At 37.0% G+C, this 11,498-nt stretch overlaps 1 protein-coding gene across 1 annotated transcript in view; it reads right to left on the reverse strand.

The window, feature by feature from the left end:
- ZNF281 (zinc finger protein 281) overlaps positions 1-10,234 on the reverse strand; it is a 16,610-nt gene extending 6,376 nt beyond the window's left edge. Inside the window, exons 1-5 of the mRNA XM_009326175.1 lie at positions 10,130-10,234; positions 9,415-9,495; positions 8,472-8,553; positions 1,053-1,094; positions 58-155 (exon numbers count right to left, since the gene is read on the reverse strand). Of these exons, the coding sequence (XP_009324450.1) occupies positions 58-155; positions 1,053-1,094; positions 8,472-8,553; positions 9,415-9,495; positions 10,130-10,234 (408 nt within the window). The remainder of the gene's footprint in view (positions 1-57; positions 156-1,052; positions 1,095-8,471; positions 8,554-9,414; positions 9,496-10,129) is intronic.
- Between the last annotated feature and the right edge of the window lie 1,264 nt (positions 10,235-11,498).

The raw sequence follows: 11,498 nt of genomic DNA on the forward strand, positions 1-11,498 counted from the left end.
CCCCCCCCCGCGGCCCCCCCCCCCCCCCCCCCCCCCCCGGGGCCGCCAGCGGCGGACCCCCGAGTACAGGATTCTTCGGCCCGCTGTTGCGGCGAAACCCACACCACTAATAATAGCGCTCCTTGGTTTAGTGGCATGTACGGAAATAATTCGTCCTTAACGGAAACGAGATAAAAGTTCCGTTAATTTTGAAATAGCTTTTTTTTTGGTGAAAGTAATCAGGAGACCTTTTTCACTGTTTTTCTAATAGGGTATGCCCGCTTGGATGCTAATAAAATCCGAATAGAATTCTGCTTCGTTTCAAACTATTGACTTTGGCAGCCTTTTATATTTCTATGGGGTTTTACTACTGAATTCCAAATCCTATTAAAATGCAAACTGCAGAGGAACCTTAGCTTAAAAACTTGGAATTGAACGTATTAACACTTAATTTTTATCATTAACACAACGGAAGTAATGGAACAAGGTGGATAAATTCCTTACGATCTTTATGCTTTATCTGTCAAAAATATTTCCCATCGTGACAGTTCAGCCTGTAAAGATCAAGTACTTCCCATAGGCCAAACTGGTACGAAGCCTTGGGTCAGCTTTTAAAATCTTAAAAATACCTAGCTGATGTAAAAAGATGGAATTTGATGCAATTTCTATACCCAACAAAATTTTCAAGTCAAGTGAGTAAAACTTGTTCCTTTTGTAATGTAAATAGTTTCCTTTAAATAGCATGCAGACTAACTGTCCGTTTTAAAACGCAAATTAAATAATGAAAGTTTAGGACTGTCAGGTTTAGCTAAGTGTTAAAAGAAAGACCAGGAATTCAAAAAACTTAAAGCAGCAGTAAAATATTAGTCAATGCCTATGAGAAATGAGTCTGTCCCTTTATTCAGGGTGTCTGTGTTTAATGGTAAGCTGGGATGCATATAAGCTAGTCCAAGCATGAAGGGCAGTAGGACACTCGTATGGAAAGCCAACTTTGTCCCTCAGTTATCAAGATAAGAAACCTGTCATTTCTCTCATTCACTCTGTCAGCCTTGAGATACTCCAAGCAGACTTACCTCTGTGTTGTACACCCCATATATCAGGAAGATGAAGAGACCCTGTAAAATAAAATGGAGGGAAAAAGCTGTTAACTCTAATCATTTCAGCAGTAGAAATACCTGAAATAAACTTTCCTGGGAACAGACAAAAGAAGACACACTTCATCAAGGTCAATTTATTTTTCTATTTTTCAACATTATAAGCTGTACCTTGAGCATTTATTTGATAACGTGGGAGTGCATCCCCACAGCGTTTGTGGTATTCGACTGTTTGGCAACAAAAAGCTTAGCACCAAAGGATCTAAAATATTAATTAGAAAAATTAATTTTATATTTGAATGGTCTTCTGAACAAAACCGCAAGATAAAAAAAAAGTGAAAACACAAAGATGCTAACGCGAACTGAGAAGGAGCAAACCTCTACTTCTGATTTTTTTTTTTTTAAAACTGAAATTAGGAAAACATGCATTACTAAATTCTACACTAAAATATATTCCTGCATGTATATTGAGCAATGTATACACCCCACTCAATTATTTTAGCAATTTAAATAGGAAGAAAGGAGGAGATGTATGAGGACAGAAAAAAGAAAGAATGGAAGTAAGCAAATAGTATACGTGATTTATCAAAGATTGTTTAACAGCTTGCTTCAAATCGGTCTATTATTAGACAAAACAAGCTAAAAACAAACAAAATACTCACATCAGTGAGTTTCTCCAAACGCTTTCACCTTATCGAAGGATGTGTTTCCTGGATCTAAGTTAACGGTGCAGCGTGTTACTGATTCTTAAAATCTGCAGGCAGAATCCTGAAAAATACAGGCAAATTACTAGGAGGAAGAACAGAATAGCAAGTGGAAATAAAATGTAGAAGATAAAGTTTCCTAAGAAAATGCTTCTGTAACTCAGATTTACCACGTGCTTACAACCTGTTTTTAAATTTGTTTGTACAGCGACCCTATCTTGTAATACTAATACCTAAACTGGCCACTTCAACATATCAAGAAAAAAAAACTTCACTTTGAGACAGAAAATATTTTCTGAAAAGAAACTACATTTGAGTAACAAAGAAATTACAACTTTTTAATCCAGCAAATCACTTCAAGACAGCTGGATTAATTCTGGATTTGCTCATCAGCAAAATCACTCTGTTATTAGACAGGGAGTAATAAAAGATATCATTCAAGTGTAACGTTTCCATGGATTACCCGATGCCAACATAAAATCCTGGGGGGAGAGAGTGTTTTTGTTTCATTTCTTTTGTTTAGTTTTTCAAAAAAGCCCAAATCCTTTCAGTTATTTACAGACTACATCAATGACCTCAACAATAAGTAAAAACAGATTCAAAGAATAGACAGCTACATTTTTGAGTGTGCCTTCGTATGAAGTATACCACAATTATAGCATGCTGCTTATTTGTAAACAGAACAACCAGAACCCAGAAGCTTGGCAACTCAGATAAGTGAATTACTCACATGCAAAATTATTTGTAGAATAAAATCCCCGTTACCTCTTTAAATACAGTGTTGGTGGACCGTTCTGAGTCCTTTCACAGTATCATCCGAAATCTGCATTTAGACAAAGGGGGGGGGAACGGAAACTTTCTCTAAAGTGACACTGAAATAAAATTAGTTTTATCCGCCGAGATAAAAGTAAATATTGAAGTTACAGGAAGTAAGGTGAGCACATCATCATTGCATTGAACGTGGGCAACCGGCGGCTGATCAATCAAATTATTCAACATACAGCAATGTAAGCAGCATCACAGGTATTTTGTAACTGAATGTTCTGCAAAAAATCATTGTAAACAAAGTCCCTTAGTACAAAGCTTTTAAAGAATCAGTACGTTTTTGATAGTACTGGAAGCTGTCAGTGACAGCTTTCAGTGTTAATGCTAACAATACAAATGTAAATAGTGTAAAAATACATAATGTAAGCATTTTTATTTATGAATCTGATCAGGGCCTGCTTTATATATACACATAAAAAACCTGAGGAGGTGTAAAGTGTACACTTTTTTTTCCTCCTATCTCCATTTCAGGTTTCCAGGATTTTAGGGATTTCCCTCCCAGGCACGAGGCTGGAATGGGTAGATGCCATCGTAAGAAGCAGAGAATAATCAGCTGTTGTTAAAATCAAGGGGGAAAAAAAAAAATTCCTTTCTCAGGCTGCTCTCAGAAGAGTGAGTAAAATCACAACCTGCTTGTTATTCAGGTACTTTCATGAGTGAAAAGTCTTGCCAAAACCATCAGTCCAAACCATATTGTTTGCTATGATATTAAGACTAAAACAAAAAAAAAAAAACAAACCACATTCAAGCCTTCCAACACACTGAAATGCTTTCTTTTTAACCTAGAAATGCACAAATAAATGTTTTAAATTGCTTCTCAGTCTCTTCTGAAATCTATGAATCGCATATAATCACAGGTAGACAAACTAGTTAGCTACTTAAGTTTGGGTATACGGGAATCTCACAGAAAATTCAGAAACAAATTATTAAAGATTCCAGATCTTAAATTGGTATGCCAAGTTTTTGCTTTTCTTGAGCTTGATATCAGCTCATTTAAATATTTAACTGTTAGAGATACGAAGTGCTGTGGACATTCTTATCTTAACTGTTCTTGTAGACTTCTGGGAGTTTTTTTGTCTTGTTTTGTTTTATCGTTGTGGTGGTGGGGGTTTCCTTTAACATCAATAAATTATGCTGATAGAATCAGCCCAACAAGGATTTTACTTATTGCTTGCAATGAGTTACGAGGTCTTGGCACCCACAACTGATAATGAGGGGTAATTTTCCACACAACGCTGTCATCAACAGTTACCTGTACAGGATAGTTTGTGGTCCGTCTGAGGTCAAAATAAAGAGGTAAAGGTCCTCAGGTGGTCGGAAATGTTAAAAATAATATGGTCTTAACATAATTGATAGTTCAGTTGCTTTAGCTCATTAACTGCAGAAAACAGGAGCTGCTCTGTTTCTTCAGTGGGCCACGGTGTTGCCTGCAGTACGGTTCTGTGAGCGGCTGCCTCAACCCTTCAGTCACTCAGGCTGGTCAGATGCTCTTTGGCTTCTGGGAATTAAGCGGAGTTGTGATCAAGTTAGTAATTTTATCCAGAACTGTTTATTACATCTGTTGGGATTTAAAAAAAAAAAAAAAATTAAAAAAAATCCTTCATTAAGAAGCATAGAAAGCACACTTGTATTTTTTTCTTCATGTTCCGATAGCACGTATGAACACCCAGAGGAACTGTAACCACATTACGCTAAGTAGCATATAAAGACAGAATAAAGCCATCTATGCCTTGAAAAGGCTAAAGGTTTCTAGACAGAACAACTGGCCAGGTGTAGAGGAAAGAGACCACACAAGCACACCTGTCGTTTTTCAAGTCTCACTGAAAAGTGGGACGTGTTCTTGGTAGGCATCAAGTAGAAGTTAAAAACCTTTGGCGGAGCTGGAATCCTGCCTTTTGGGGACTGAAGAACAGAACTGCTGCGTGCTTAATTACAGTTCTGCGTGTCACTCTGTGCAGGGCGTAAATGGACTGCTCGGCTTTTAAATTTGGCAGGTCTTAACAGAATTGTCCTTGCTATCTTGAATAAATCAGTCTACGGACAGTTCTAATCTTTAGCAAGTTTGTCAGGATCTGTTCCAATTTGGGTGGTACCACTGAAAGTTGACACTCTTATCAGAAGTTCATTCTGCTTTAGGGCAACAGAAACCTGCATGGCAGTTCTTTTATCAGAAGTTTCTTTCCCCGATTATAACATTCGTCTCTCAATGTTAACTATTTGACATTTCCAAAAAGCTTCCTTTTATAGACGGCACATTTCATTCAAGATTAAACAATAAATTACAATCATTTTTTGGTGTGGTGGAGAATGTTACACTGATGCTTTTAGTATTTCGAATTTCAGCACTTTTTCAACATACCCATTTTCAAGTACGTGGAATTACTTCATCCTTCTGTTAATTTTTAAGCCTTTGATCTTTCATTTGTTTGACATAACTAAAAAGGATTTTTAAGAATTCTCAACTACTAAAATCCATACTGGAATACTTCAAAAGGACAATTAAATAAAACCATATTAGCAAAATATGCATGTAAACACTATATAGAAGAATTGTAAAAGAATCAATGAAATACATTCTTAGCAAATTAATACCTAATAAAAACAATTCAATGTTTTAAAGAATGGCCCTAGTATGAACTTAAAAATTTCCATCACTGGAAAAGTTTGTGTTGCAAGAAATTTTCTGCTACATAGGAGAGAGAAAGATAGTAGATCATATGCAGCTATACTGAACTATTCTGCTTATTTTTTCATGAATTAAAAAATAGCTGTGTTGTGGCAATGGAAACTGCGGATTGCAAACAGAACTCATTTCACTCACACAAGTAGTCTTCCTGTAATCCTAAATGAATTAAAAATTGTCTTGACAAGGACAAATTAGGGGTTTACTGGTTGCTTTAAATGCAGACCAGTGCTAGAATCTATGAGCCTCGGGAAACTTATGTCATACAACATCAGGGTTAATGCAAAGGATACCAAATTCCAAAATTAAAGGATTTTTCTACCATAGATGAAGAAGGTAGAAATCTTTACTTCAACAGTTGACAAGTTTGACATTCAAAACAGTGCTGTTGTGAAATTTCAAAGTCACTGTCCCACAAGCAACTACTTCAGCTCTTGTAGTTATCACTTGAATTAGTTCTTGCAGACTTGGCAAACAGGAGGAGACAATGTGGCTTTGATTCAGATTTTCTGCCTATAAAAACTAGAAGTTTAAAAAAAAAAACAAGCAGAAATTTTGTAATGCTACCAAATTAACAGATCCTCAGAAATTTGGTAGTAATAAACTGTCATAGCAAAGGCCCTGGAGCAAATCAGCAACCTACCCTGTGAAAGATTCTTTGGTACGGCCTTGGGGATTAATTCCTCTTTGCCTCAGTTGCATATAGAACCAGATGATACTTCCTTAGTTCAGAGCCGTGTTAGAAAGAGACTTCCATTAATGTCAGATGAAGTGGAGATGGGTAGGTAGAGTATCATGCCGGGTTCCACACCAAGAACCTCTGCCAGAAATGAAGTACACAAACAGTTCTTCAGGTTTTGTTCTGTACGCATTGCCACAAAGACAAACCTATCCCATAATGAAAATGATATCAACAAATAGCCTGAAAGTCTGTCTTTTATCCATAGGAATTTTGATGATTCAAAAAGTGACGATGACTTCTGAAACACGGGTTCAACTGCTTTTAAGGAAAGGAGCAGCAACCGTTGAAAAAAAAAAATCTGATTTTAGCCTACTATCATAATTCTTAGAGCTTAATGACAAGAAAACCCCACCTGGGTTCCCAGGGGTGCTATAGCACCTTTCCTTCTCAGAAACACAATCTGCTAAGGAGCCACATAGGAAATTTTAGATGAAATTATATATAATATGTGCATAGAATAACTGGGATCTAGTATATCAAAAGAGCAGCTCAGATTCTCCACAGCCTTAGCAAATTCGCATTCCGTGTTGCCAAATGTAAGCCTACCCTGAAGTTTGTTTTAGATAAAGTCAGCAATAACCTCTCCGCACAAAGGTATGTTTAGAATGATAGGAAATTTTCATGTTTCTAAAAAAAAAAAAAAATGTTGGAAGGGACTTACAGAGGTCATCTGTCCACCTCTCTGCTTAAGCAAGGATAGGCTGTTGAGGTGTCAGAATAAGCTATCATATGGCAGATATAGCAAATTTCTGACGTGACTTAAGTATGTCATCTGACAGGTTTTTTTAACCACCTTACCAAGATCCCACTGGAGCACCTAGATAAGCCTGTGTTGATCTACTTTTTGAGGTGGTCAGGGTCCTTTTTTCCACCTGTCTTTAAAGAGGACAACTTGACCTTTGCAATAAGTCTATAAGCGTTGCAGTCGGGGCTACGGGATAAATTTTTTTCTTTTTTTAAATTTATCTTACTATAAAAAGGTTTCCTGCTTCTGTTTCTTCTTTTCAGAGTTATACTTTATAAACAAAGATACTCTTTTGTAGCATACTGACTGCATGCAAAGCCAAGACATGAGGCCAGGGTTTTTTTTTTTCTGATCAAATTAATTACCATAATCACACCATCATCATATACATCAAAAATCTGATGTTGATGTTGATTCACACCACATCGAGCTAAATTCTGTATTCCTTACATTGACTAGCATCTCACAACATGGTTAGCCAATTCAGCCTAGACCATTCACAGGCACTACAGTATTGTTAAATGAGAGCGGAGGGGAGAAAACTGTCTCTTACGAAATGAAACATTTAGAACTAGACTGGTGCAGGTTATACTGTAAGAATCACTGTAAGATCTCTTTAAGAAAGCTAGAATACAGTCGGAGTGTAATCCTGGTATTATTGTCATTTACAAGTTTATATTTGCAAGTATTTCTCCACCTTATATACGCAAACAGGTACATGTATTGCAGAAGATCCCAAGGCTGTAACACGTGCTGGAAGCTCCTGCCTATTGCCCTGCCTTTTGCTATACAGTAATTCAAAGCCTAAGGTTACAGCTTCTCTGAATCTGTACACCCCCGAAAAACTTCGCTGAACTATACTGAATGCAGTATCCGCTCTTCTCAATTTCTTTTCGTGGGCTCCTTAGAAGTAATAGGCAGAGCCCTGTAAACCTACAGCCAACGGCTAAAGAACGCCTGAGTGTTGCCCATTCAAACCAACAGGATCTTTTCCACAGGTTTGAAAGCGTTTAGAGCAGCTGCTTGGACTCATCCTAAACATTCTCGTTTTACTATAACAAAAACTGTACAATAATGACGACTCGTGATTAATGATTGAATACGTCGGATTTTTTTTTTTAGGCTATAACTCTATAGACAGAATCTATATAGCTTAAAATATTCCTTTAAGATGTCAAGATACACATATACTTTCACACATTCTAGATAGAGTGTTATTCATCCTAGATTTCATTACTAGCCTTAAAAAACCCCTCATAAAAGCTTTCTATCTAAATTCTCTCCAGTCAGATGAATTCATGATAGACACTATTTCCCATAGAGCTAATCTCCTTATTACGTGACTGAACAGTTTTGCCACATCCTCTCCCCCATTTTTCACGTCAGATCAATTCTGTTTGGATTAGATGTGGAGGTACGCTGTAAAAGAAACGCAGTATTTGAGGCCTCATTCGAAATACATCTTTTCCTATTACTTTAGGTTCCTGCTGCTGCCCTCCTCTGTTAGCAGAAGCCCTTTTGGGCTTTCAGATGGGGGTTTTGCCTGAGTACGGAGAAGGCTCTTGGCAGACAACACTACAGTTACTGGTACAAACTCCTCGAATGATGAGAAAAGGGCATAAAGACAAGACAGCCCGAGGTGCTGTCTGTAGCCCCTCAAGTGCTAGGTCAGTGAATCCTTCTCTTGAATAATGCTCACCTTTTAACATTGGAGGGAGATCACTGTATCGGTGGCCTTTCAGGTGTTCCTGTTGCCCTGCTGTTGATGCAAGAATGACTGCCTTAAAAACAAATATAAAACATGTTCATAAAGAATCCTGTTATCAGAAATTATTTGAATGCTACCTCTTACCAGATATCACACATTTCTATTGGTTCTGAATTTCTGTGAGAGGTAATAATCACTTAAGTCTAGGTTTGCAGAGGTCTTCAGACATCTCAGTCGTACTGATTTCAGAATAAATTTCAAAATGAGTTAGACTCTAACTACTGTTGCAGATCTGGGAAATCTTTGATGGGCCCATGATAATACACTATTACATTCAAAACCATATATGAACTTACTGATATTATGGTTATGGATCTGAAACTCTTCGGAGAACGAGCAACTACCCAGAAATAGGGTTGTGGGTTTTTTTTCCCCTGCCTGTTTTTCTGTCTTTTAATCCTTGCTTGCAAGATGGGGTCTGGTTTTCATAATAATATGAAAAAAGTTACAAATATTAGTTTTGTAACTTCCAATTTATAATTTCCAAAGGATAATAATTCAGATAAAAAAGGAAAAAGCCAGATGTTTCCAAAACAAGGATCCAGGTGTCAAATATACACTACGTTGTTTTGAGAGAGAAACTTAGAAAATTATTTTAAGTCTAAAAATGTTAATGTGAAAATAGTTTCCAAAGGTCATGCTTACATTCTCTTGATTGTTCCATAGCAAGTATGTTCAGTTTACAATTTGAGTTCTTTTATGAGCCAGCCCTGCCACATGATTGTGAAAGCCACGATGAGTTCTGACTGCTTATGCATAATCAAGCTCTCTCAACTATTTAGATTTATACTGTATGTTGGGTTCCAAATATGCCTTTGAAATTTTGCTTTCAATCATGTGTTGTTGCAGTTAGAGTAAAAACCACCGTGCTTACATGCTTTGAAGGACTCTTCATAGTTTTCCTGCATACTACGTAACGAAGCTTTAAACTGCTCAGTTGATGATGGTAGTTGACCTTTAGAAAAAATTTGAGAAACGCTGAAAATAAAACAGTATCTCAGGTATAATTAATAAAAAGAACTTGCAGCACTTTACCTTACAAAAAAGCCCATTTAACTGTGGGGCTGTATAAATAATTGATTTTTCAATCACTGTCTGAAAATAGGCACTGAAATTAATTGCTACTTCAGCATTGACTGAAAATGCATGTGTTGTCAGATTTCATGGCAGAATAAATAAAAATATTTAATTGGGGGGGTAAGAAACATTTACATTTCATTTAGCTTCTTTTTGGAGTTTTTAAAGACCTCACAAAAGTATATTTTAACCTGGTGGGTTTTAAAAGGACGAGCATATTAAAACAAATTATTTACACCTAAAAACAACCCACATTTTCAAGGTTCTTTCTGAGAAAGCCAGTCTGAAAATTTGATGCAAGTTCACGCATCGTTTCTGTTGGACTGAGTTTTCATTCCTGCCCAGCACTAAACAATTCATAATTCAGTTAAGCAAATTTAAGATGGTAAGGGGAAAAAAAAAAGTAAGGTCTATTTCCACATTAGTTTGCAAATGAGACAAAGTGCTCTAACAACGTATTTTATGAAAAGCAGTCGTTCAAGTTTTATATTCCAAAGAATCGTCTCACTTGCCTTTGCATCACCTCTTTCAGTCATTGACCATCCATAACTATCAAGGAACATTTCCGTGCCAGCCTGCCCACTTTTCTCAGTGTCATCCTCCGTGACGTTACGCATGTGGTTAGCAAGAAAGGGAAAGCAGCCACTCCAGATGAGGTGCAAAGCAACGTGGGGGCAACACTATCGGAAGGTCTGTGAGGAAAGATAAGGGGGACAAGAGGAAAGGAAAGGGTCAGACAAGAAGAGGAGCGGAAAAGTGTGAAGTAGGAGACTGTATCAGGCTGCTCAGACAGGTGCGATAAAAATAGATTAGAACAGATGGGCCAAATGCCAGAAACTTAGTCCCAAACCTAGCCAGCAGAATAATTCTTAAAAGATAACCGTGAAAAGAAACAACGGTTCTATGGCTTTCAAGATTCAATATAGGCTATGAATAGGATATCTGCACAAGGAAGGTATTAATTGAATGCATGTAGACTTAAATCCTCCTTTCAAAATAGAGGTTAGTGTCTGCAATTCAATCCATTGTTAATCTAACCAGAAAATGCACCTAAAAGGTACGACGACAGTTAGAATATCACAGAATGTCTAAAAACTAATTCATCTCTGTGCAGTGTGATTTAAATCGGATCTTTGCTGACCACTCAAGGAAGCACTGAAAGTGGCTGTAGACAGAGAGACATTGAAAGGTAAAAAGGAAGATAGAGACAGAAATTAATATGGTTTTCTCCTAGTGCCTTCCTTTTACAATATTTTTTTTTTACATATTACCAATAATTCTATGTTTAAAGATTGAGCAGCCATTTTCATTTGGCTGTGCATGGCACAACTGTCAATTTACTTGAGCTAACTACAAGGGCAGATCATAGTGATTCAGGTTCCTTTGGAAAAACTCTGACATCAAAGGGTCAATAAATACTTAAACAAACTCAAGAGTTTTACTATGACTTGAAAGATTTGTACAGTAATTTTAGGGAGAGCAATGCTCACAGGATCTTCTAATAGTAAAGTGGGGGGTTTGGTTTGGTTTTTCTTGTTTTGTTTTTGGTTTTTAAGTTAGTCAGTTAAGAAAAGTCAAATCAACAGCATTCCTTTTACATCACATTTAATACCTGGAAAAGTCCTGGAGTCTGGAGAACCTGCAGACACAAACAATGCAATGCTGAATGGAAGAGGAGATTTCATATTCTAATCTACCTAATAGCAAAGCAGGGGGTTTTCTTCATATACCCCCTCCAAATATTTTACACGTTTCTTCTAGGAAATATTTTTTCACCATGAAAGGGTAGATTGCATGAAATTTTAATTTAAAGAGGCATAGTCTAATAGCAATAAGCCATGCCAGGGTGTGCATTACTAGACTTACCGGCAAGCCGTTCGA

The sequence above is a fragment of the Pygoscelis adeliae genome, unplaced genomic scaffold (genome assembly GCF_000699105.1).
Source record: "Pygoscelis adeliae isolate BGI_AS28 unplaced genomic scaffold, ASM69910v1 Scaffold256, whole genome shotgun sequence".
Taxonomy (NCBI): Eukaryota; Metazoa; Chordata; class Aves; order Sphenisciformes; family Spheniscidae; genus Pygoscelis; species Pygoscelis adeliae.